Genomic DNA, 25,894 nt, shown 5'->3' on the forward strand with positions numbered 1-25,894 from the left:
TAAAACAGAGAACTCCAAAGCAACAGAATAACGTAACCAAAAAAATAACAACTTTGTACAAAAGAAGTCTAGTTCTTTTATTTTTTCTTATAGGGCCTATTTTCTATATACTTAATTTTCATATTTCTCTACTAGACCAAATTTATGTTATTAACATCAGACTTTAATTGTGACTTAATGAATCTAGAACTCTCATAAAAACTTAACTATAGCTGAATTTACAAGATCAGGTCCTATGTTGTATACTTTATAACTTTGTTCGGTCATCTTTGGATCTTTAAGGACTGTGGTCAGGGATAGCACTGATCAATGTAATTTAGGATTACCTAAAAATTCCATTTTGAGCTAATATTGTCCCACTTTGTCAGAAATATAAAAATGATTTAAATGTTAGTTTCTTTTCCTTACCTGTAAGTTAATGAATGTGAGCAGTAAAATGGTTATGAAAAATCCTGAACCAGAAAAATCAATGTACTTATCTGAGTATCTTTTCAAAGGCTTCCTTTTATCACTAAAGCCCAGTAGTTTCTATTTTAAGACAAACTAGCCTTCAGGACTGCCTTAAGCTGAGGTGACAGAAATGAATGTCTTTATATTGATTTCTGGGAATCTAGTTTTGTTCTTGATCACTCTTCTGCTCAGCCTGAATAGAGATTCATTTGATAAGCGAAGTCTCCCTTCCCAGCACATTTGGTTTTAGATTGTAGATTCAGGGGGATGTTTGGGGCAAGTGATGCTAGAGCTGGAAGTTTAAGCTGCAAGGTAAGGGGCTGTCACATTGACACTTCTGGAGTTGGTTAGGTTCTGGAACACACTGCAGTCCATTTCCACAGTGAGGCACTGGGGCCCCACCTTTGTTGGCGTCAACCGGAATTGGGTGCAAAAGGTGTTTCCGGGCCGCACAGGACCGAATCTGAAATAAAGAAAAGGGAAGGTGCTAGTTCCGTCACAAGTTCATTACTGTGCTGGTCCCAGTGCCTCTGATCCTTCCCAACTTGAAGAGGTGGACCATGATGAAATAAACATCTAAGTACCTTGCTGTTGAAACAAGTTTTTAGGTGATAGAAAATAGGAGCCTCCCTACGGTAAGCAATTGCATGGGCGAGAAGAGAAATCCTATTGTAAGGGCTTCCAAGTTGCATGTTTCTTTTATCATCTGTGGGTTTAGTCTGGTCCCACTCTTGGTAACAGTATTGGGGTATGTTTGGAAAAGCTGTAGTTTTAGAACCCTCACATTGCTAAATGCAGTGGGTGTGGCAGGCATATTGAGATGTCAGTATGTCAGCAGGTGGTGTTTGGAGCCTATCAGCAGCCTTGTGGCCTGTCTGTTGACCTTCTTATAGTGACTGATGGAATGATGCAGATTTCCTTTGAGGAGCTTTGCCCTATAATTGATCTGGGAGACCACAAAAGTCTGATTAACAATGTTGGCAGTCCCTCCTTTCAACTTATTGGGAAGAATGACTCCTTGAATTTCATGAGGCCGAGGCAGTGGCTCAATAACTAGACAACCTATATGGGAGGGATGGTAGTAGTAGTCACTGTGAAGTCAACTGTACACTGTGTGTTCAGTAAAGGATGCAGTGGGCATAATGAGAGGAGAGGTAATGAAAGATGATACTTGCAACATCTAAAACCAACAAGGAACTAATATCTAGATTATACAGAGAACTCCTACAAATCAACAAGGTAAAAAAGCAGGAACACCAAAAGTAAAGAACTTTACAGAGGATGAAATGGAAAAGGCTAATAAACATATGAAGAGTTACAAATTAAAGCAATGAGATATTATCCTATTTCTATTATAGTGGGGGAGAAAAGCTGGATATTGCCAAAAGTGGAGGAATAGTAAGAATACAGAAACTGTCGTGCACTGCTGGAGAGAATGCAGACTCCTGCAGCCATTCTACAAACAAATAGTACCTGGTCAAACCAGGTCACAGCCTATGACAGCAATTCCATTCCTGGCCATATATCCCTCCCTTCCTCACCAAAGTTTCAAACAAGTATATAAGAGGACATGTATGGGGATGTTCAGTGCAACGTTATTTGTGGTGTCCGAGAATTGGAGGTACTCAGAGCTCATCACTTTGAAACAAAGTGATAGGAAGTAGGGGATGTGCACAGTGGGGTATTATGTAGCAGAAACAATGGACTTGATATATGTGGATGAATCATAAAAACATCTGAGTGAAAAGAAAAATAATTAGACATAACATTATATAGATTAAAAATACAGGCTTGCGAAGCAATGGTACACCTTCTCATGCTAACAAAAGGATATGAAGGGTGGTAGGAATGGGAGTAGGGAATAGGAATAAAAAAATATTCAAATAAAATTCAATATTGTGGTGGGCATTAGTAGAATGCAGCTTTCGAGAGGCAGCCTACCCTCCCTGTGATATTCTCTAGTACCTAGCCCTAACGCCCTCACTTGCATTCACCAGCAATACCCAGGATCTTCCTACATGATCAGGGCAGCAACCAGGGTCAGGTGGGTTCCCAAAGAGCACACAACCTTCCTTACTCTTGTTTTCCGGGTACACATGGTGGCCTCAGGATGAGAGAGGCCCTAACCTCCTACTTCAGGGCACATTTGCTCTGTCTCTATGGACACGGCAAAAGGATAATCATTAATTTTAGGTTCCTGCCTTTCTGACCAGATGAGATGTGTCAGTGGGATAAGAAGCTTGTGGTTTCTTACCTGTAGCTCCTCTCTCTGTGAATGAGTCCCCTTCCGAGGATGTAGATGACACAGTCCCTCATGGGAACATCTAGGGAGTTAAGGATGCTGACCGAAGCTGTAAGAGGTTGATATTGCTCTGCTGTCTCTGGCATCTGTGGGAAGAGGCAAAACCTGGAGCAGAAGCCAAGAGCACACAGCCGCAGTCACTCCTTCCCCTCCTAGGTAGCCTTCCCATACCCTCCCCAGTTACTCTCTTATCTCTGCCTTCCTGACCCAAATGCCACAGCTCACTTCTTTACCCCTCCTCCTGGCTTTCTGCATTTATTTTCACTCCCGATCCATCACTGACCATCTCTGATGGTGCCTCGCTCCACTTAGAGACCCTGGAGTGTTTCTCATTGTCTTTGGAATTCAGCTTCAGTTGATATTCAGAGCCCTTCATGGTGTGGCTCCAACCTCATCTGTTCTTACCTTGACTAAACAACATCCAAGCCACAATCCCATCTCTAGCACACCCCTCAGGCTCCCTTACTTTGGGTCTCTTTGTTCAGTTTTCTGCCTGCAATGGCCTTCCCCTATCTCTGCACTGAAAGCTTATCCATTTTTCAAGGCCCAGTATAAATGCTGCCTCCTATGAAGTCTTCCTCAAACCCACCAGATGAAATTAATTCCCTTTACTTCACCTATCCCATATAACTGTACCTCTATTAAAGAATTTGCACAGGAGACCAAACATATGTCTCCCTTACCCACAACCTCCTAGAGGGCTGGGACCAAATCACGGTCATTTTGGCTAGGGTAGACATGTGGAAAGAGGACTGGGCCAAGAGTCATAAGTTTCTAAAATGTCCCATTTTCATGATCTTGGGCTTGTTGCTCTCTAGGACTGTTTACTCATCTGAACAATGGAAACAGTTCCACCTCACAGGGTTTTTGTATTAAAAGAAATAAAAGAGGTAAAAAAATTATTTGCCTGGGTATAAAGTGCTAAGTAAACATAGGTTATTGTTATCCCTACAAGTATGGAGGCAGCAACTGGGAAGGGCCCGATTTTAGAAACCCTTACTTAACCAACTAAAGAAGTTGGAAGATTTAAACCTGAATAGGACATGTAAGAAACCATCTCCTTCAGGAAAAGGAGCTCTCAACTTAGGATTTTCTGGCAATCCTGCAGCACAGTCACCTGCTCTGAAGTGTGAGGGGCTCCGAGTTTTTCAGAAATGGAGACCTGAGTAGTAGCAAACAAGAGCAGTTCTGGGAAGGACTGGTGCCTACCTCAATGTCAAGGTGTGGTCTACCAATGGCAATGTCTTCCTGAGCAAAGCAGCTAAGGCTGGACTCTGAGTGCGTTGCCATGGCCGTGAGTCTGAGGAAGCTGTTCTCGGGTGGGCTTCGCTCGAAATTGGAGGAGGACAGGCTTCTGGTGATCCTCATAACTGAAACATGACAGGTGGAATCAGTGGAAAGGACTGAGTGTGTATGTGTCCCGGAAACAAGCGATAGTTGCATATACAGTGCAAAGGAGTCAGGATCTCACCAAAGCTAGGAAGATGCCTCATCCCTCACTGCAATTTCAAATTTGAAGTCACTCAAAATTCTACCCACCACCACCATCACCACCTCCCTTAACATTCCTGGCAGACCATCTCAGTGGTGTTGGGGAACGGTCCCTGTGAACTAGAACATGTTAAGCTCTTTTCACTTCAATTTCCTTGTCTAATAATAATGCCTGGTGGGATGGCTTGTGTTAAATGAGACACTGCAAATGAAATGCTTGTCTCAGACCCTCCCACACAGTCACTGCTGAACATATGCTGAGTTAGTTCCTTCCCATTCTCTGCTGCTTCTCTTTTTCCTTTTGCAGAGAAAATAAAACCACCTTTCAGGATTCAGGAATCCTCTCAATCTCACGTTCCCATTCCAAACCTACAGACATAGACATCTACTCCTGCTGTCCCATCCAAAGGACATAGTGTCCTCCCTGCCTGAGCCAAGTCCTCTGCTTTTTAAATATGCGCCGCATCATGACCCCACCACTGCCTAGCTGTGTAACTGCTGGAAAATTATTTAACCTCTCTGTGTCTTGGTCTCCTCATCTATAAAGTGGGGATAATAATGACTCCTGCTTAATAAGGTTGTTGCAAGGATAAATGAGACAATGCTCATAGAACACTCAATACTATGTTTGCCACAAATAAGTGCTCGGTAAATGTTAGCTATATTCTAGTTGCCTCTCATTTCCCCAAGGGTCGTACCATTAATTGTAACCCATTTCTCTTGAGGCTTCAGTCTTTTCCTCTGCTGATTATTTTCCTCAGCATGTAAGCAGATTTTGCTCTCTTTCATTGTAAAAGAAAACAGCCTTCCTCTATCTAGTGTCTCTGGCTGACCACCACCCAGCCTCTCTCCTTTTTCCATTCATTCTTCCAGGAAAGACTGCACACCTTGTCTCACCTCCTCAACTCGCAATCCATTTAACTCCCAGGAAGCTAGTGTTCACCATTGCTTCTTGGTACAACCACTCTGTCAATGGACACTTTTCAGCCTTAACATCTCGTAGCCTCTCTGCTGACCTTGCTGGTGCCCACTTCTTCTCTTTGACTTCTCAGTTTCTCTTACTCTGTGCTTGTTCTCCACTGCCCCCTATATGCTGATGTCACCTGGGCTCCCTCCTTACTTTCTCATTTTCTCACAGTCCTTCACCCATCTCTGTGAGCTCATCTGTGCCATGACTCTTGGCCACCCCCTCTGTGCTGGGATTCCCACATCTGGCCTCTAGCCCAGACCTTTATCTGGAATACCAGGTTTAGGTTTCCAACTACCTACTGGCCATCTCTGCTTGGATGTCTCATGGGCTTTCAAACCCAACATGCCATAGACAGAACTCATCGTCTTTTACCCCAAACCTTCTAGGCTCACCCAGACAGCAAGTAACAGCACCCTACACCCATATATACACAGACATATTCACAAGTATGATTTCTAACCTCCTTAATATGTCTTCATTAGAAGTGCTGCTAGTCTAGCTTATCCTTCATTTCTTGACTCGATTATCGCAAAACCTACCAACTTCTAAACCAGTTGTTGTCAGCATTGGGTGCACATTAGAATCACAAGGGGGAAATTTATAAAACAATCCCAATGTCAGGCCATACCCCAAATCAGTTATATCAGATTTTGGCAGCGAGGCCCAGGTATTGGTATTTTTAAAGTCCCCAGGTGATTCATTGTGCAGCCAAGGTTGAGATCCACTACTCCAAATCTACCCCTTCAATTCCATTCTGCCAAAAGTTCTGTTTTAAAGATGAATTTCTGATCATATTGACTCTCTGGTTAAAAACTTTCACCAGCTCCCCATTGTCCAGAGAACAAAACTCAAACTGCTTAGCCTGATATACAACCTTCTGCATGACCTGGCCCATCTGGCTCTCACACCACTGTACCCCTCCCTTCCACTTTAGGGAACATGGTGGAGAGACTGGGGACAGGTAGGGGTTGCTTAGGAGGCTGTTGCAATAATGTAGATGAGCTCTATTCCACTGATTCTCTGTTGCCTGCACACCGGAATCACCCAAGGAATTAAAAAATTGTTTTGATGTTTGGCTCCAACCATATAATTTCTGATTTAATTCATCTGGAGTGCAGGCTTGCATCAAACTTCTCTAGGTGATTTTAATTGCAGCAAAGTTTGAGAACAATTGCTCTTGTCCAGAAAATTTCAACCCTAGAATAACGTAGGGAGCTTTAAAAAAAAAAAATACCAGTGTCTGGACTCTATCCCAGACCAATTAAACAAGAATCTTGGGGAGGAGGAACCTATGCACTTGTTCCTTCTGCCTGGCATGCCCCTGAATCACTTTTCTGTCCATCATTATCCTGCTTGTCCTTTTAAACCCAGTGCATTCTGATCTACTTAGAGGACAGCCTGCTCCAACCTGGATACAATGCTCCCCTGCCATTGTACTCTGTTTACCGTATTAAACATTTCTTACACTGCTGCTATGGTCCATTTACTTATCTTACTGCAATGAGAATTGTGAACTGTTTTTCTTTTTTCTGTGTGAAGCACTATATATATATATATATATATATATATATATATATATATATATATATATGAGAGAGAGAGAGAGAAACTGAGAGAGAGATGGGGACAGGGGAGAGAGAGACATTGAGAGAATACCAGGAACTAGAAGCCATCTATTCAAACCTGCATGGGGAGCCCTTTGGCTGCTGTCCGCCCAGGGTGGGAGCTGGGCGTGTGGGCATCTGGCAAGGCCATGGAGAGTTACCTTGGTTGGCACTGAGTGTAAGCTGCTGATTGTTCCTCCAGAGCTCAGCAGCAAGGACTCCATTGTAGTACAATGCCTGTATCCCAATTGTCAGCTGCACTTCCTTCTCTTGGTCATTGGGGTTAAACAAGGTCATGGAGAACTGGGCATCTCCTCTCAGGGGTAGGAAACTGGGCACTTCCAAGAATAGGTACAGAGGATCACTCATCTCAAGACTGAGAGGATGGATGCCATTGTCTCCCTTATGTTCTGGTCTCTCTTTCTGGACTCTCTCCAGCACCTCTTTTTCTTGAAGAGATCCTAAAGAATGGGAGGAATAAAACAGGACTCTTATCCAGCAGGTATAGACCCTTTTAATAAAAGCCCAGGATTAAGATTTATTTATTCACTGCCGCTCAAATGCCAAAGTCACAAGAGCTTTGCAAACCTCTAAGGCCATATTTAGCGAGAAATAACAACAATGAAAAGGTCTGTGTTAGGCGGACCCACCACAGATACAGCGTGTCCCTTCCAAGTCACTCAAGGACCAAGTTCTTTCACAAGTGCTATGAATTTGCCCCTTGAACAGTTGGGAGAGCAAGCTTTTGGAGAAGTCACACTGTCTCTGAAGACAGTTTAGCAGGGACTTGAATCTTCCTCGGTAAAGGAGTTTGGAATTATTCCAAGGGCAATAGGGGCCATGGAATTTTCTGGAGCAGGGGAGTAACATAATTATATTTGTGTCTTAGAAAGCTTATTATGGAAACTGAAAGTTAGAAAGGGAATAATGATGTCTAGTTAGGAGGCTGTTGGAAAACTGCAGACAAGAGATGACGAGGCCTCAGGGTTACCTATAGGCAATGAGGAAGGAGAGGTAGATAAAGATGTGAGTGATGTAGGGTGATGATGGGGGTGGGGTGAATCAAGGAGAGTGCAAGCCTTCTCGTTTGGATAAATAGGTGGACGGTGTTGCCATTAACTAAAGTGGAGGGAGGAACAGGTTGGTGGGGGTTCAACAAGAGGAGAAAAGGGAGAACATCTTCTGGCAACTGAGCTTAATATTTTCCCCACCTCCTTAATTAACCCCTCCCCCCCCCCACACACACACTTCCACCCCTGACCTATGGATGTTGCCGTTTCCCCTTAAGAACTGGATCTCTGAAGGCGGGGCATCTCCTCCCACATGCTCCCAGCATGTACCCAGGGCCTGGCGTGTGGGGATATGGTCCATGGCTCCACCTGGGACACAAACCCAGGAACTTCTATGTGTAAAGCAGACATGCTAACCACTACATTGTGGAGCCACCCTGAGCTTAATATTAAGTGTGTTATTTTATAGTAGTAGTTCTCAACTGGGGTAATTTTTCCCCTCACGGGACATTTGGAAATGTCTGGATACATTTTTGGTTGTCACAACTGGTAGCGGGGGGGTGGGGGGGGTGGGGGGGGTGGGGTGTGTGTGTGTGTGTGTGTGTGTGTGGGGGTGTGTGTGTGTGTCTGTGTGGGGCAGTGCTGCCATCTAGTGGATAGAGGCCAGGAATGCTGCTAAAATGCACAGCCCCCACAAGTTACCTGACCCAAAATGTCAATTGTGTCAAAGGGGGTGGAAAAATCCTGTTTTCTGTGACTGCAACCTTCTGTGGCCTGCATCTATCTGGCTGACCCCTTGCCCTCTTTTGCTGTTTCAGGGGCTAAGAAGCCTGTGGCCATCCCAGGCCTACTACCTTCAGGATACTTGTAGTTCTGAGTGATGTCCTCACAGCGGTCCGTGCCCACACCTTTGGTGCTAATGTTGTTGCCAACATACTTAGTGTTGGAGTTGGTCAGCTCCAGTGTCCCATCCTCACAGCACTTCCAGACCACACATGAGGCATTCACTGAGGCAAAAACATCTGATACTGCAGGGGTCAGCCCCAGTTTCCCCTCCTTGACTGCTATGACAGGGACCAGATCATAGGCCCTCGGGACTGAGGGAGAGAAAAATCAGTGAGTAAAAAGAACCACACCAGACATCTGCTTGGATCAGAGTTGCATAAGCTCAGACCCCATCTTAGACCCTATTTTCACTTTCCCAGGATCAAGGTCAGAGGTGCGCACTAGGCAGGTTTTCTGAGAGGGCATCGCAGAGGTGAAACTCACAAATGTTTAGTGACAATACCTTTTGGTCAGGTGTTACCTAAGGAGAACATAGTACATAGAAGTTCCTAAGCCAGCTTTGCTATAGATATGATAGGAATAGGTCATCTTTATTAACACTTATCATGTGCCAGGCTCTGTGATTGTTCTGTTCTTTGGAAAGGAAGAGCCATCCTTTTATGGCTCCTGGAGATTCCTTCTCTGAGCTTGAGTCTATCTTGATACCCTCTTCATCCATATCCAGAACCTCAGAAGTCCCACTCTATAAGACCCTGACGTAGCACATCCATCAACTGTCTTAAGACCCTCTGCCTTTCATTGAGACTCAGCTCTTTTGCCTGTTGTTCTGAGGTGCGGCTAGTCTCCCCACAGCCCTGGGCTGAGATGGCTAACACCTGTGTCCCCTTGAGTCTGCTGGCATCAGGTCATAATTCTGCCAACCACTATTATTCTTTTTGCTTCTCCTCTTTTAGGGTATGCAGACCCCCTTTGGACTATCTGCTGCTCCTGTTTCCTCTCTGAGAGGCTCCTTCAGTCCATGCAACTCTGTGAAGCTCAGGGTGGTCCTGGGCCCCCCCAGGCTTTACCTCCACCTCCACTAGGAGAACTTGGGTGCAGAATCTGCCATCCGTCATAACCCTGGGACAAAGCAGGCCGGGTCATCCAGCACTCAGTGGAAGTCTGGAAGATCCTGAAGGTAGCAAAGGGAACAGTTTGAGTGAGGGGAAAAAAGGAGTCCTGAAGAGATTCTAGAAACAGTAGAGTTGTTGCCATGGAGTTGGGAGGACGCTGTGTAAAACTGGTGACAACACCCCCAGGAAGGAGTGTGCACGCCACGACTGACCATCGGCGTCCTGCCTCCAAGAGTCTCGTACAACCCTTCTCAGTGCCTGGGCCACTCGAGGCGTGGGGGTTCCCATGGGGTTATTCCACACACGTTGGAGCCCTTCCAGTCTGAAACCTCATCCCCTTTGGGCTTCTCACCATATTCTGCCTCTCTGGCCTTCTCTGTTCTGAAGCCCCTTCTCACTGTAGTATTCATTGACGAGCAGGCCCCCACCAGTGCCCTGGGCTGAGGTGAACGTGGTGACTACACGAGCAGGGATTCCCAGGCACCGCAGCACTGTGTGGAAGGGGCAGAGTAAGAGGGTGCCAGCGAGGCCTAGGTTTGGGGTGGGGGCAGGAAGGCTAGCATTTTCAATGCATCCTCTGAGCAGGCACTGTCTTAAATGCCACGTAAAACCATGGAAAGAGGAGGGGCATGGGCAGCGAAAAGTTAGAGTCTGACACCAGACACAGGACCTATAAAGGCTCAGAAATTAGATATAAACAAGTTACACGGCAGGCTGAGCATACAGCAGAGAGAGGCAGGCAGATGACACAGTAGAGCACTGGGGGGTCGCTCTACTGGGGCAGAAGAAGGGAAAGTCTCTGGGAGAAAGTGAGTTTGGGAACAGAGGTCGCTAGATTGGCCCTCCTTTGCTGAGGGGCAAAAGAAGCAGAAGCTGGTCAGAAGATGCTGCTCAGGACAAGTAACTGGTTTCTGGGCCAGATGGTGCATCTGAACCAGTTGCAAATGCAATGAGGGTGGGGAAATGCTGCTGAGTGTAGGAAGTGTCTACTGTTAGGGATGTCCCTCCCACATGGGGGACCACAGAGCAACCTGAGAGGCAGGGCACACATTCTATACAGTAGCTAAAGTGACATGTGGGTGCAGCAGGCAAGCCTGTTCTGTACCTGTGCAAGCAACAGCAGCCAACACCCAGGCCTGACCATCATACACAGGTCGCCCACGGCCTGTGAGCCACTGACGCAAGATGGGCACGCTGCCCCGGCGCTTGTTCAAAGACCCTTCCTGGGCATCCTGGGTCTGCGGGGTAGGCAGGACATTCTTCTTCTTGAAAGCATGCAGCTGTTTGGGCAAAGGTGTGGGTGTTATGCGAGTCCAGGGATAGGATAGTTTCTGGGGTGGGAGAGGGATGGAGTGAGGATGGAGGGTGAGGAGGGCTCATTACAGATTTCCAGACATAGTGAACAGACCATCTGCATCAGAATCACCTAAAACTTGTTAACCCTGCATGTTCCTGGGCTCCACCCTAGCTCACTGGGCTATAATCTTCATGGGTGGGGTCCAGGTCCACAAGCCAGGAAGTTGTGGACCATACTGGCAAAGAAAGCTCAAGCCACAAGAGGTGTGTGAGTGGGCCCCTCACTGAGAGCTGGGTTCCCTGCTTCTTCTCTTGCCTGGCCGCGGGTCCTTTGAGGGTGTTTGTACCCAGGGCCTCGAGGCCCACTCATCCCTCCTCCTCATAGGCTGGCCCTTTCTCTACCACTTCTTCAGAGGGTAGTTCGGTGGCACAAGAGGAAATGAGAACACATTAGTCCTGTGAAAGAACTCTTAGGGACAATGGAAAAGCACAAAGCTACCTTTATGGTCTCCATATTTATGGCAATAATTTAGAAATAAAAACAAGTTCCTCTGACGATCTTAGCAGCAAACACTGAGTAAGATGGACCCTAGTCCCTCCCAGGAAATTTGGCCTCTAGTCTGGGATAGGGGGAAAAGGCAAGCGTCTGAGGAGTGCTCTGAGGAAATCCAGGCCGATTTTAGTCCTTGCTGCTTGTGTCCTGAAGAATGATACTTCTCTTTGCTTTTCTCTCTCCTGTAGAGGCCCTTCTCCAGGAACTATCCCCCATCCCCTTCAAGACTATTTGTGTCTTGAAGATATCCAGAGCCATAGAGCAGGGACAGCTCCGTCAGAGAGCTCCCACTTCCCCTCCTCTCACTCACCAAGGCGCCCAAAACGCAGGCCACATGCACTGGGTTGCCCCACTCCTCCACCTGCTTGTCCATGCTGAGCAAGGCCAGGCTGATGTCCAGGACATCCCTTTCAAACTGTAAGGACGACACAGGGCCATGATGAAGGGCCTCCATCCCACAAGTCAGCCCCCATCACTTCATCATTCTCCCAGACTCAGGCTTTATTCCTTCCTCCCTTGCTTTGTTGTCCCCTTGTGGTATGTGCACGTGGGACTTCAAAGCCCTCTCTTCCTAGTCCCTGTACCTGGCAGTCCAGTCAATCACCTGTTCTGTTTTCTTACTCTCTGGATAGGGTGCGAGCTCTTGAAGACCAGGGCTGTGTGGTTTCTTTTCATTTCTATCTTTTTTCTTTTAGTGTACTCCTACTGTTCCTGCCAGCACTGACCTACACATGGATACCGAGGCAGCGCCTACTCTCAAGGAGCCCGCAGTTAGGAGTGGGGAGGAACAGGTAGCCACTTACACTACGGGTCTTAGCAATGTGGCCAGGGCTCTAGGAAAGAAGCCGATCCAGAGCAAAGAGCACAGTGGAGAAATTCACTTTGCCTTTGGGGCTGAGGAAGGCTTTCAGAGGATCTTTAAAGATGGGTAGGAGCTTCCCAGGGGATAAATATGGGAAGCTCTTCCAGGCAAAGAGAACGTTCAGCCTGCATGTCCAGGGACTGGACAGGAGCTGGAACATGGGCAGATCTTGGAAAAAGGAAAGCAGTGGCTTGGCTGTGAAGGAAGGGTCTCGTGTGTCACAGCCAGGGGATTTGGTTTTTACCCTGTAGATAGTAGGGATTTAATAGAGTTTTAATTTATGTGGTCTTTAGGAAGATAACTCTGGAAGCTGTGGAGGTTGGTTTGATGTGGCTCTGAGGAAAGAGAGGCACCACGCAGCTGAAATTGCCTAAAGACATGGCCTCATGACCAGGGGATTTTGGACCTGCCAGCTCGGTCTGGCCTGAACGCTGAAGGTTTTGGAGCAATCACCGTCCCCTCACTTTCCCTGGAGGCCCCCATACCTGGCCAAAGTCCCAGGGCTCTGCCTGGATGCAGTCAGCAGTGCCCAGGTAGACGAAGCCATTCTGGTTCAACAAGTACTCCCTGCGTTGAGCCTCATTCTCCAGGAACACAGCATCCTCTGGTGAGAAGCAGGCAGGGAATAGGCCCATGAGGTGCCAGGCCTACTCTCTACATACAGGCCTCTGGCCTCCTTGCCTAGGTCAGGTTTAGCTGCAGGTCTCCCCTTCAGCTCTGGGGACCTGATAAAGACGGAAGAACTCCGGCTTTTCACCACTCCCACTGGGACCTGGCCTCTACTCTGGTGGAATATGGGGAAAGGAGTCAGAGTTTCTGGGTCAGCCAAAGTGGCCTTCATGGTCAGTCAGGCAGACAGGAACAAGTCAACCTTTAAAAAGCTTACTGGTTTCCAGGGGACATGGCAGCCAGAGTGCTTATCATCCCAAGAGAATTTTGTAATAGCTCAGGGAGCTTCTCAGTGGGCCTGTTATTTCTCGCCCACAATTTAATTTAAAAATAAAGTGTTTCAGAAAAAAAACAATACAACATAAGTTGACAGGGGCGAGCAGAAGAGAAGAGGGGCATTTTGCAAGACGCGGTCAGAGGGAACAGTGAGGCTGATGACGTGGAAGCCAGAGTATTGGCTTTCCGTCCTGGGGATGTCCAAATGGGTCTAGGACTCCCAAGGTCTCTCTCTGGTGTCTCTCCTGCTGTCCTCATCCAATGGTTGGGCTGAGGAGGATGGGGGCTTTAACGAGGCAGGCCATCACTCACTTTAGGAAGCTGGGAGTATCTGAGGGGGTGGATCTGCTCTGCCTGCCAATTGCCATTCCCTGCACCTGGAGCTGGAGATGGAGTTTGGGGGTGGTTAGATTTGTTCCTGGAGACTAAAAGGAGAAAAGGATTTCCAAACCCTCCTTTACAGGCATATAGCTGAGATGAGGGCGCTCAAATACACAGAAGGATAGGATATTAGAAATCAGGAACCCCTGAAATGCCTGGGGCCCAAAATCACAGAACTAGATGCCCAAGGTGTCCTTGACTCCTGCCCCTCCATCCTCAGTACTCTCTATGAAGTCGGCTAGATATCACTTCTTTGGGAATCACTTCAAACTAACATGATTGGCTCTGCAAGGCTCTGGAAAGTACAATGCCAGAACGCAGGTGACACCACCCTTCACTTCTCCACTTAGGTGCTGTCCTCCTTATATAAAGTTTCCTGCTTATGAATAAAAATCTGACTTTCATTATAGGGTGTAAAATTTCCTTTGTCATTTAGGAAAGTCTCATCTCCAAGTATGCTAAGATGAGACCGAGTCACAGGTAATTTCTGAAAATCTCTTAATCACTTTCCAGATGAGCAGGGCCTACAACTCACTCCTGCTCAGGTAGACACCTCCCTACACACTTATATAGAGACCGTCCCTAGGCGGTCCCTACAAGCCAAGCATAGAGGCAGGAATCCTGGCATGGAGTGAAGACTGTGAGTTCCATTTGAACTGAGCACTGTTCTAGAACTGTCTTTGCTTGGGTGACCTGGGCCTTGTTCTGGATGTGAGCTTGGAGTCAGCAAGGCAGGTACACTAAAGCCTCAGCACTGAAGGGGAAGGGCTTGAGTGTCTTTCTGTCTATATGTGGAGAGCCGTGGGGCCTCCTCCAGCTGAGGGAACCCTGAGTCCACACTCACCCACAAAGGCAGGGGCATCCGAATGGATATTAATTCCCATCTATTGTTCTACCTGCTCATCCCCTTGGAGCAGGAAAGAAAGCCTTGACCTGAAGACAGAAAGTCTCATCTGAGGGAGGGAGGATTGGAGAAACCCTGGGCAAGAGAACTAGAGAGCGAAAGCTCACTGGGATTAGGGTGCCACATAGAAAGGGAGTCAGGAACTGGGGACCAGAGCTAGGGACTGCAGGAACTGGAGAGAAGGATCTCTTCTACTTCCCCATGTTTCCGCTCCTTTTCCAGCCCTGCCTTGAAATGAGGCCCCCTTCAGGCTGGCAGTGAAACTTTTGAAATGAAAAGGCTAGGCACTTATTACCTGAAGTAGCAAGGATAGGAAAGCAGGGAGAAAATGTATTTTATAACCCCAAACAACCCCTCAGGAAACCCAAAGAATTAAGGTGGGTAGTGGCAGATTTTAAAAAGAAAGACAGATTCAGTCTTCAGAATGGGAAGGAAGAGAGGCCCTGTTGGCTCCTGTTTGGGCCACTGATAGCCTTTCCTACATGAAATAGTCCTAATAGCTTGGGCTGAGCTTTGCCAGAGGTGGTCGCTGGTTGGGCCTCAGGAGGTCACCTGACCCCTGGAAAGCCCACCCATTGGCCGCTGAGGTGCAGAAGGCTGGCCATTTAATTTGTGGCTCCAGTCAGGTATTTAGATGGATACTGTTCTATTTGGGTGTGTCCATTCATTTAAGAGGCCATTCATCCAGAGAGCTGACATCGCAATAATGAGTGCTGGTGCTGCTCTTAGAGGAAGCTCTCCACTGGTGTATGGGGCAGATGCTCCTTGCCAGATCTTGTGCCCTGAGTACCTCCTGCAACCTAGACTGGCTCAGGTCCAAACTCACCTCGAACCCAGGGATTAAAGAGCAGTGTAAACTGGCCCAGGAGGCATGGCTTCCTGCCTGAGACCTGCAGCAGGAGCGAGTATCGGCCAATGATAGCGTCTGCAGGCGTGGTCATGGAGATGGTCCAACACTCGGCGTCTCTCTCCTCCACTACTGCGCTCCACCACTTCCGGTCCCCCAGTCTGGAAATCGGGAATGTGGCTTGGGTCCTGTTGGCCTTGGAAGGATGCTCTCCTGCAGTCGCACACAGATGAATTGGTCAGTCGGACCTCTTGGACACAACTCAGAGTAATAAAGTCAAGTATCGCAAATTTGGAGCAGGTAAAAATTGGTTTCGTAAGAGAATAAAAGAGGCCCGTCCATTAATGGGAGGCAGTAAGAGGTGATGGGAGTGCACAGGTTCTCAGTGCCCATGGCCCTAAATCTAAGAAAGGTTCGTGGTCTTTAAAATGGGTGTAGTAATAACAACTGCTTCATAGGGCCTATGTGAGGTCTTAATGAGATATCGCATGTAAAGCCCTTGGCCCAATATATGACATATAGTACAGATTCATAAATAGTAGCAATTAAATGTGATATTCAGCCTGGATTAGATCCCATTCAAGCTTTTCTACAAAACTGATTTTACATTTGTAACCAAAAGAAGCCTGTGTCAGTGGTAATGCCGCTGAGCAACATCTGAATCATGATAAATAATACTTATTATGCACATTATCTCCTCCTCATAGCAGCCCTGCTGGGTGGACAGGTGCTTTGTGGGCCCTTTTCCCCTTAGTTCCTTGAGGGGATACTGGAGAAAGAGCTGCGACCCCCTCACCCCACCCAGTCATGAGCCAAGGGAGCCTAGTCCTGCCCCACTTACCAGTTTGTGTAATGAGGGCCACCTTCTTTAGGACAGGCATAAATGCTTGGACTGGAGCCCGAAAGTGTAGCCTGATGGTGAAGGGCTGCCCCCTCCGCACAATGAGGCGCCGGGAGCTGATGTCCTTGGTGTGGTGCTCCTCATTGTTTCTTGCTGCCTGGAAGTCACAGCTCTTGATCCCCAGGGCTGTGTGGAAAAGAGAAACCACGGAGGCAAGATATGTGTGACACCATGAGTAAAAGCAGAGACCCCGGGGTCAGAGAGACCAGGACTCAAAAATCCTTGGCTTGACTTTCTTACTAGGTGCGCCACCTTGGGCAAGTATCTCTGAGCCTCAATTGTCTCTTTTTTAGAATAATCACTCCTCCTTGCAGGGTTGTGGAGATTAAATGAAATAATGTATATACAGTTGTCCCCTCCTTATCCATAGAGAATACACGCCAAGTTCTCCAGTGGATCCCTAAGACCATGAATAGTACCAAACCCTACATACATTACATTTTTTCCTATGTATACATGCCTATGATAAAATTTAACTTATAAATTTGGCACTGTAAGAGATTAACAACAATAACTTAATAAAATAGAACAATTATAACAATATACTTTAATAGAAGTTATGGGAATGGTTTGAGGGCCATTATTAAATAAAGTAAGGGTTACCTGAGTGCAAGCACTGTGATACCTCAAAAGTCGATCTGATAACAGAGATGGCTCCTAACTGACTAAAGGATGTGTAGCATATACACCATGAATGTACCAGGCAAGAGGATGCATTCACATCCTAGGAAGGATGGAGCACAAGGTGCAAGAATTCATCATGCTCTTCAGAAGAGTACACAACTTAAAACTTATGAATTGTTTACCTTTGAAATTTTCCATTTAATATTTTTGATCCACAGTGACTACAAGTAACTGAAACCATGGCAAATAAAAATGTGGATAAGGGGGACTACTGTAATCCACTTAGCACAGTGTCAGACACATGGTAAGTCTCATTAAATGAAACTCATTATTATCATTAAAAGCAATGCTTATTTCTATTATTGACCTCCTCTTCTGGTCCCAATCCAAAAGCAATGATTAAAATCCAGAATCTTGCTCACTCCTACTCATTTTTCTTAGAACACAATCAAATAATTTTAAGAACTGGTTTTGAAATCGCTAATTCCAATTCTCTTGTTTTATAGATGAGAAGAGTGAGGCCAAGAGAGTAGAATCAACTCACCCAAGATCATACTTGTCTGCTTCACCTAAAGGCTCACTAAACCCACAGCACCATGCAGCCCAGAAGGACCCCACAATGAGAGGACTTGAGAGTATTAAGACAGTCTCTCAGGCAATTCTCATTTTATAATGAGAATTTATAATGAGACTTGTAAATGTGCTAACAGAGCCATGCAGAGGTCCCTGAGGTTTCTGCATCCTCCGGGTCAACCTGTTTTCTTGTTCGATGTCTGTTTTTTCCCCTTTCAGTTGAATTCCCTGACTCTTACCTCCCCTCCTCTGCCATTTAGCCTTGGACCTATGACACCTTCATGCTTTCCCAGGGTCATCTCCCGTAAGTATCACCACCCAGTAAGAACAGTCATGTTATGATGATCCTGGGACAAGAATATAAATCTATGTTAACCACCATTACCATCTTACCACCATCATCACAACTATGACCACCAATTTACCACCAACAACCTACTTTATTGCCGCTCCATAGCCCCACAACTATCAGTACCTATTACCACTCCTCCCTATAGTCACACCACCATCACCACCACAACCACCTTACTTTCTTTAATGAAAACACATAATCATGGGGGGACTACTGATAGTCCAGTGAGCCCCATGGAGAGCTGACTTGGCTTACCCTGTCCCATGATTGCAAGCTGCCCTTATCCACTTGGCCACAGGAAATATCTGTTTTGAATGGTTGCTCTGGGCTCCTTTTCTGAATCTGTCTTCCAGACAGAAAATGATGGAGGTACTTTTGTTGGCTTAAGGATTTGAAAATAGTGGAGTTTCCTTCTGCTTCTCCTATAAGCTCCCTGACAAGCTTCTTCTCTCCTGCTCCCCGCGCCCCCCCCACCCCACCGGTATCTCTTGAACCAGCTCCTGGGAGTTCCCCCCTTTTCATTTTATCTCTTGTACCAGGAGGCCCATGCAGGGGTATGCCTGGCAGGCTCAAGTTGAGGGGCAGAGTAGGAAAACCTTCCCACTGGAGAACTCCAGGAGAAACCTCTAAGCATGTTGCTTCAGTGGCCTCAAGAGACCCTCAGAGATGTGCCTGGATGACACTGGAAGACTCTGGAAGAGCCTTCCAACCCCAAATCTCAGGCCCTAAGCATATCGTGGGCTGAAAGTTGCTAGATGTTCATGGACTGTTTTGATAATATAAAGAAGGAATGTGTCTGGAATTTATCCGTGTGAAAGAGATGAGGTAGAATGTGTTGGTGAAAAATAAATGTCCTAAAAGCTGAAGCCAGAGCCCCAGCTTTTCCAAGCCTTCCAGGTTTGGGACACTCTGTCAGAGAAAATTTGGAACTATATTGGAACTCAGAGTCTATATCTTTTCTATTTCTACTTGTCTAGTCACTGAAGAGATAAGACACAAAAGAAGATCTCCTATTTGGCCATCTTTAGCCTTTGAAAGCTCAGCTTTTGCTTGGGCTTCTGAGACTGTGTCACCAGAAGCACTCTCAGGGTAGCATACTGGCCTGCATATATGTGGGATAACCATAGAAAGATACAAAATAAATGACAACATTGATTGCATGTGAGGAGAGGAGCTGGAGAAGGTGATTTTTCTGGAGTTTACCCTGTTATACTTTTAAAATTTTGAACAATTGAAGAATCTTATAATGTGAAAAAATTGAAGCTACTGCCTTCTTACTCCCTCCCCCTGAAAAAATTCTTCATGAGAAATGAAGAGGCAAATTTCTTATTATTTGAAGATGGTATGATTTTTACCTGGAAGACATACACTACTAAAAAATGATTATAAAATGTAAGATAATTTAGTAAGTTGATTTTAAGTTTAATGCATTCCCAATCAAAATGCCAACAAGTTTTTTCTCTGACACTAGAAAACCTGATTCTAAGGTTCAAAAGGAAATTTCTAAAAGGGGAGTGTAATATGACCAGGCTTCTTAGGTATTAAAACATAATATGACATTACTGTAATTGAAAAAAATACATAGACCAAAATGTATGCATTAAGCATGTGCTAACTGTGGACTTTGAATCAGTAAGGAAGATAAGGGTTCACTAGTAAATGGCTTTGGGATAACTAGCTTGCCAAAAAAAAAAAAGGTTGGTTTTCTACCTTGCACCATACACCAAAATAAGTTTCATATGAATCAAAACTCTAAATGTAAAAAGTTAAATATTGAAAGAACTAGAAGAAAAGAAAAGAGACATATTTTTAATTTAGCCTGGAAAGGCCCTTTAAAATACTATGCAAACCTCAAAGCCATAAAGAAAAGATTAATAAATTTGATTCCTTAAAAATTTTTACATGGAAAAACTCATAAACAAATTTAAAGGATATACAACAAACTGTGGGAAAATGTTTGAAACTGATATCACAAAGCATTAATTTTCTTAATGTAAAAGATACCTGCAAATCAATAAGGAAACAAAAAATCAATAGAAATGAAGACAGAATCTGATGGATAGTTCACAGAAAAGAAAGTTCAAATGTCTCTTACATACATTTAATAAAATGCAAAATAAGCCACCCCAGGATATCATTTTTTTTTTTTTTACCCTATCAGACTGGTAAAGATAAAATAGTTTGACAACTTTCTCAGTTAGCGATGATGTAGGAAAATAGTTACTCTCTTATAATGTTAGTAAGAGTGTAAATTACTGCAGCTTTATGGAGGGAAATTAAGTAATATCTATCAAAACTTTAAATGTTTATACTTATGAACCAGCCATTCCAATTCTAGATAGTCTATTATGCAAATAAGCTAACATGGGTAAAAATAAATATATGCAAGTATATCCATTGCACTGATAGTTATAACAGCAAAATATTGGAAACAACCTAAATGTCCCTAAATAAGGCACCAGATAGAAAAGTTATGGGACATGCATTCATAGGAATACTATGCAAGTGTGAAAAAGAATTAAGTAGCTTGATATAAACTGATATAAAACAGCCTCCAAGCTATATTGTTAAATGGAATTGTGGTGGCTGAAAAATTGACTTTTACTGGAAATTACTGTTTGACTATTGCTATGGGCACATAGGCCTTTGATTATAGGAACATAACATTCTAAATAAGCTTTCTGCTTCTGTAACCCCGCTTATGCACCTGACCTGTGAGTTGACAGGTAATGAATAGAAGAAGGATAGACCTTTGTGTTTAGACAAAATGAAGAATGGGATTTTGGGCTTAAAAACCCTGTACCTCTACATTTTGGGGCTGCTTAATTTGGGGTCTGCGTACCCCTAGCAGACCCAGCTGGCTGAATAAAGAGTGTTTCCTATAACTCACTGAATTCTGGTGGTTCGTGTGTCTTTTGGGGGCTGGCAGCCACAACAGAATAAGCATGTTAAGTGTAAAGAATAAGCTACCTTTGTATAAAGTGGGGTGCATGGAGGAGAACATATATGAATTTATTTGTGTTTATATAGAATTTTTTGGAACGTTATGACTTCTGGATAAAGAAATTCAGTGCTTAGGGGTAAGGCTTTTTCCCCTCTGCATATACTTTTGTATCTTTGTAACACAAGCATATATTATGTGTTAAGATATATTTTTTAAACTTTGGAAGGGAAGAAAAAGACTGGTTTCACCACTGTGAGCTCCCCATGGGTAGGCATTGGGGAGATCATGGGCTGGCTCCCCTTTTGGAGGTTGGTTCTACTTCTGATACTAGCAAAGAGAATATCCTCTTTTCTGATATAATTCTGATGGAGCTTCACAAATACCCATGATCTAGCAGTATTTCAGTTGGGGCACTTTGCGGGGAGCCTATGATGAGAGAGATACTGCTGTATTTTGGTTGAGCTGGGGAAGGCAAATGGGAAATGTGAAAAGGATGGAAAGAGGAGTGACCAAAAGGTCTATCCTGCTTCCTGTTGAACCCACACCTTCCAATTCTCCAGCTTCTGACAGAAAAGCAAATTTTCAGATATGTATACCAAAGAATGATTCACTTATTCATTCATGCCACAATTATTTATTGAGCACTATTATGTATCAAGAACTGGGTTAGGCATTGGTAATATGATAATAAATTATATAGATGTGTCCTTGCCACCGAGGAGCCTGGGAAACAGACAGTACTAAGTGCTTACACTGTCAATTACTTATTTGCTATAAAGGAGAGGTTTCAGGTTCTAGGACCTAGGTGTGGAGGTCGGGAAAGCCTTCCCTGAGAAAGGATATTTAAGCCAGGATAAATAGGAGTTAGCTAGGTTAATGGGGCAAGGGTAGGGTGGGGTGGGAGGACCGAGAACAGCATGTGCAAAGGCCCTAGGGCAAGGAGCAACTGAAGGAAAGCCATCAAACTGGAGCACATATTATGAGGGGGAGAGGTAAGGCAAGGGCTAAATCTTGCAGAGTTAAAGATTTTGAATTTTATCCTCAGAACACTGGGAAGCTATTGAATAGTATTTTAAGCAAGGGAGTTACAATCAGATTTACATTTTTAAAATACCACACTAACTGAAATAGGGAAAATCATTTAGAGGGAGCAAAAGTGGAGAGGACCGGTAAGAGACTGTCATAATGGTTCAAGCAAGAGATGATGGTGGCTCAGTGAGGAAAATGTTGGTAAAGATAGAAGTGGACAGATTTGTCAGAAATGTAGGAGGTTAAATTGACAAACAGTGCTAATGAACAGGATATGAAGAAAAAAGAGAAAAAGATACTGAACGTGTCTCCCAGATTCAAATAAATTAATCATGCGGGTACATGTTTTACAAAGCACTTTCATACACATTTTCTCATATAATCTGAACCTCAATCTGGCAAATCAAATGAGGGATCATTATTCCAATTTAATTGATGAGAAAACAGGTTCAGGGAGTGAACATTTTTATTTTAATAAATGAATAATGAATAAGTCAATTAACATAATTCTTTGTTCTAGAAAAAAATTTAAGATTACTAACAATGAAATATGATGTTTCAGAGGAACAGATATTAAAATGATGCAAAAGGTGAAAGACGAATAGAAATGGAGGTAAAATAGAACCAACGATGAGGCCAAAATGCACATCATGACCTGCCTATATACATGCTATCCACACACTACAAATGTATCTCTAATCTTCCCAGGGGTTGAGGCTTTCCCAGCATCTCACAGTTTATAGGAAGGACTGGGCTCAAACTAGGGTCTTCCAGCTCAAATCCCACATATTCAATTTCACATTAGCCTGTAATCTAAACCACCACTAAGAAGGGCTCTCTATTCAATCTTTTAAAATTTCTCAAGGATTTCTATTTCTAGATATAGTGGACTATAGCTGGAAAAGTGGAGACACTTTTGGGACTAACTAGAAAAGCTGAATGAAATATTTTAAATATCTGACAGCATCAAGGCAGCAAGGATTTGAGGGATCAAGAACTTGGAGAGAAGAGAAGCTCAGAGAGGTGAGCCTGACAAAGTGTCACTTTTTCCTTTGGGGCATTTGCTGATTCATATGTGGTAGAAGACAGCCTGAGACTCTGAGCAGATCTCCTGGCCGTCTCACAGGGTTGGAGGTTCCAGGGCCACCAAGGACGAAGGGACTCCTTTAACACCTTCGGTTTTCAGTTGTGACCCTTGAAGGGCTATACCCCAAGAGTAAAGGTAAATAGGAAATAGACCAACACTTAAACAAAGACCGAAACCTAATTTCGTTTGTTTTTAAGTACTCAATCAATGGAGACTTTTATTCATGCTGACATGGTTGTGGATGTTATCATTATCATAATTATTTATCTTATAAAGTTGTAAATGTTGGAACAGCATAGGATGTTTTAAAAAGTCTTTATTATGCTAGAAAACACATCATAAAATTGATCATCTTAACCATTTTTACGAGTATGGTTCACTAGTATTGAATATTTTGATACTGTTGTGAGAGAGATCTCCAGAAGTTTTTCATCTTGTGTAACTGAGACTGTATACTCATTAAACACAACTCCCCTTTGCCTTCTGCCCTCAGCCTCTAGTAATCACTATTCTTCTTTCTATATATATTAATTTGACTAATTTGGATACTTCATATAAGTGAAGTCAAATAGTATTTATCCTTTTGTGCCAGGCTTATTTCACATAGTATAATGCCCTAAAGTTTTATCCGTGTTGTAGCATGTGACAAGATTTTCTACCCTTTTAAGGCTGCATAGTACTCCATTGTATGTATATACCACATTTTGATTATCCATTCATTTGTTGATGAACATTTGAGTTGCTTCCACCTCTTCGTATTGTGGCTAGTGCTATGAACAGGAGTGTCCAAATATTTCTTCAAGACCCTGCTTTCAGTTCTTTTGTATATATACCCAGAAGTGGCATTGATGGATCATATGGTAGTTATATTTTAAATTTTTTTAGGAACTGACATACCATTTTCTGAAGTGTTTGCACCATTTTACAATCCATCAACAATTTACAAGAGTTCTAGCTTCTCCATATCCACACCAATGCTTGTTATTTTCTGTTTTTTGATATTAGTCATCTTAATGAGTGGGAGGAAATGTCTGGATGTAGTTTTGATTTGCGCTTTTATGATTAGTGATACTGAGTATGTTTTCATATGCTTGTTGACTATTCGTATAGCATCTTTGAAGAAATATCTATTCAAATCTATGCCCAAGTTTAAATTGGATTATTTGATATTTTTGTTGTTGAGTTGTAAGAGTCTTTTATACATTCTGGATATTAACCCCTTATCAAAATTATGATTTGTAAATATTTTCTCCCATTCCATTGGTTACCTTTTCACTCTGCCTTTGATAAGTGAAACTTCTAGAGTTTGATGTAGTCCCATTTGTCTATCTTTGCTTTTGTTGCCTGTGCTAAAATTCCATTTAAATCATCCTAGATTATGGTGTTTCTCCTTACCACAATTGCCTGCTAGAAGGAAGATTCCTTTGAGGGTATTACTGTTAACTAGAGCCTGACCATATCTGTATGATTTTTACACATAATATCTAACATTCAATCTAAAATTACCAGACATAACAGGTAACAAGACCAAATGGCTGAGAACCAAGAGAAAAAAAAATGGGCAATAGAAGTAGGCCCACAGGAGATCCAGTTATTGGAGTTATTTAACACGGACTTTTTAAATGCAATTATTATATTCAAGAAAAGAGATCACTACCTGTAGAATATCAGCTGATGATAGAAATATGTAGAAAATAACCAAATGAAGATTCTAGTATTGAAAAATACAATAATTGAAATTAAAAACACTATTGATGAGTTTAACAACAGAACAAGAAAATAAGTCAATAGATCAAGCACGGAGAGAAAAATAATGGAAAATACAGGTGGAAGCATAAAAGACTTTTAGAAAAAATTCTCTGTGAAATTGTACTCCCAGAAGAAGAGAGAGAGAGAGGAAATGGGGCAGAAGAAACCTTTGAAGAGATAATGTCAAGAATGTTCCAAAACTAAGGCCACCAATTCAAGACATGCTAAGAACTCTAAGGAGGATATTTTAAATCTTAAAAGTAGCCAAAGAAAAACACATATTTATTTCAAAGAAGTAAAACAAGATTAATAGATGACATCTCAATAAAAACAATGGAAGGCAAAAGACAAATGAAATAATATTTTGAAAAATCCTGAAGAAAAAAATGGTTAATTTATAATTTTATATATATGTATGTATATATATATATACACATACATATATATATATATAAATATCTTTCAACAAAGAACACATTTTCAGACAAATAAAATACCTTCTTACTCTTTGTTCTGCCTTCCCACATCAGTAAACATGGGGTCTCAGGGCACATTTATGTACTGACTGACTGAATGATTGAAGAATTAGGAATCTGAACAAGGATTCCCTAGAGTTTTTAGTTTTAAATGATCATGATAATGCTAATATCTACATGAGATTAATCGATGATAGACTTTTAATGGTTTTCTTGATGGAAGCTTTATTACTCCTCCTTATTGCATAAAGGAGGCAAAGTTTTAAAATATGTAAGCAAACTGAGAGTCAGTTACCATGATCCTTGATCTTTCATTCTGAATTTGTAGCTCAATTAATATATACAAAAAGGGTCTCATTGAGATACTCTTTTCTTAGCCAGCCAGTTCTGCAGTCCAGTTTAAAACAGTTTAAAAGACCACATGACTTTTTAAATTTCCTGGAGGATTTTTCCACCCAAGCAATTGTGAGTCAATGCTCAGATATTTCTGCATTAAGAAGATGGGAGTGTAATTTGTCAACTCACTAAAGGCAAGGGGCTGAGCTGGGATTCTGGATGGGGCTGCTTCCTTTTTCCTTATTGTGCCACAGCTGGACACCTCCCAGAAAAAGTGTATGAGCAGCTGAGCTTCACTGCAGAACTTCAG

General features: G+C 43.5%; 1 protein-coding gene across 2 annotated transcripts; it reads right to left on the bottom strand.

Annotated features, from left to right (window-relative positions):
* Positions 1 to 67: 67 nt before the first annotated feature.
* Positions 68 to 18,412, bottom strand: EPB42 (erythrocyte membrane protein band 4.2). 2 transcript variants are annotated; one of them, XM_016144951.2, is made up of 13 exons: positions 18,219 to 18,411; positions 16,355 to 16,540; positions 15,493 to 15,726; positions 12,922 to 13,040; positions 11,885 to 11,989; positions 10,831 to 11,005; positions 10,078 to 10,216; positions 9,681 to 9,784; positions 8,682 to 8,924; positions 6,979 to 7,278; positions 3,962 to 4,122; positions 2,705 to 2,838; positions 69 to 913 (listed from the first exon to the last, which is right to left on the bottom strand). In XM_016144951.2, the coding sequence occupies exons 1-13, from the start codon at positions 18,226 to 18,228 to the stop codon at positions 751 to 753; spliced, it is 2,073 nt and encodes a 690-aa protein (XP_016000437.1). In that variant the 5' UTR covers positions 18,229 to 18,411; the 3' UTR covers positions 69 to 750. The 2 variants fall into 2 exon arrangements, with proteins under 2 accessions (XP_016000439.1, XP_016000437.1); XM_016144953.2 differs by lacking the exon at positions 8,682 to 8,924 and having other exon boundaries at positions 68 to 913; positions 18,219 to 18,412.
* Between the last annotated feature and the right edge of the window lie 7,482 nt (positions 18,413 to 25,894).

Source organism: Rousettus aegyptiacus, unplaced genomic scaffold, assembly GCF_014176215.1.
Source record: "Rousettus aegyptiacus isolate mRouAeg1 unplaced genomic scaffold, mRouAeg1.p scaffold_m13_p_3, whole genome shotgun sequence".
NCBI lineage: Eukaryota > Metazoa > Chordata > Mammalia > Chiroptera > Pteropodidae > Rousettus > Rousettus aegyptiacus.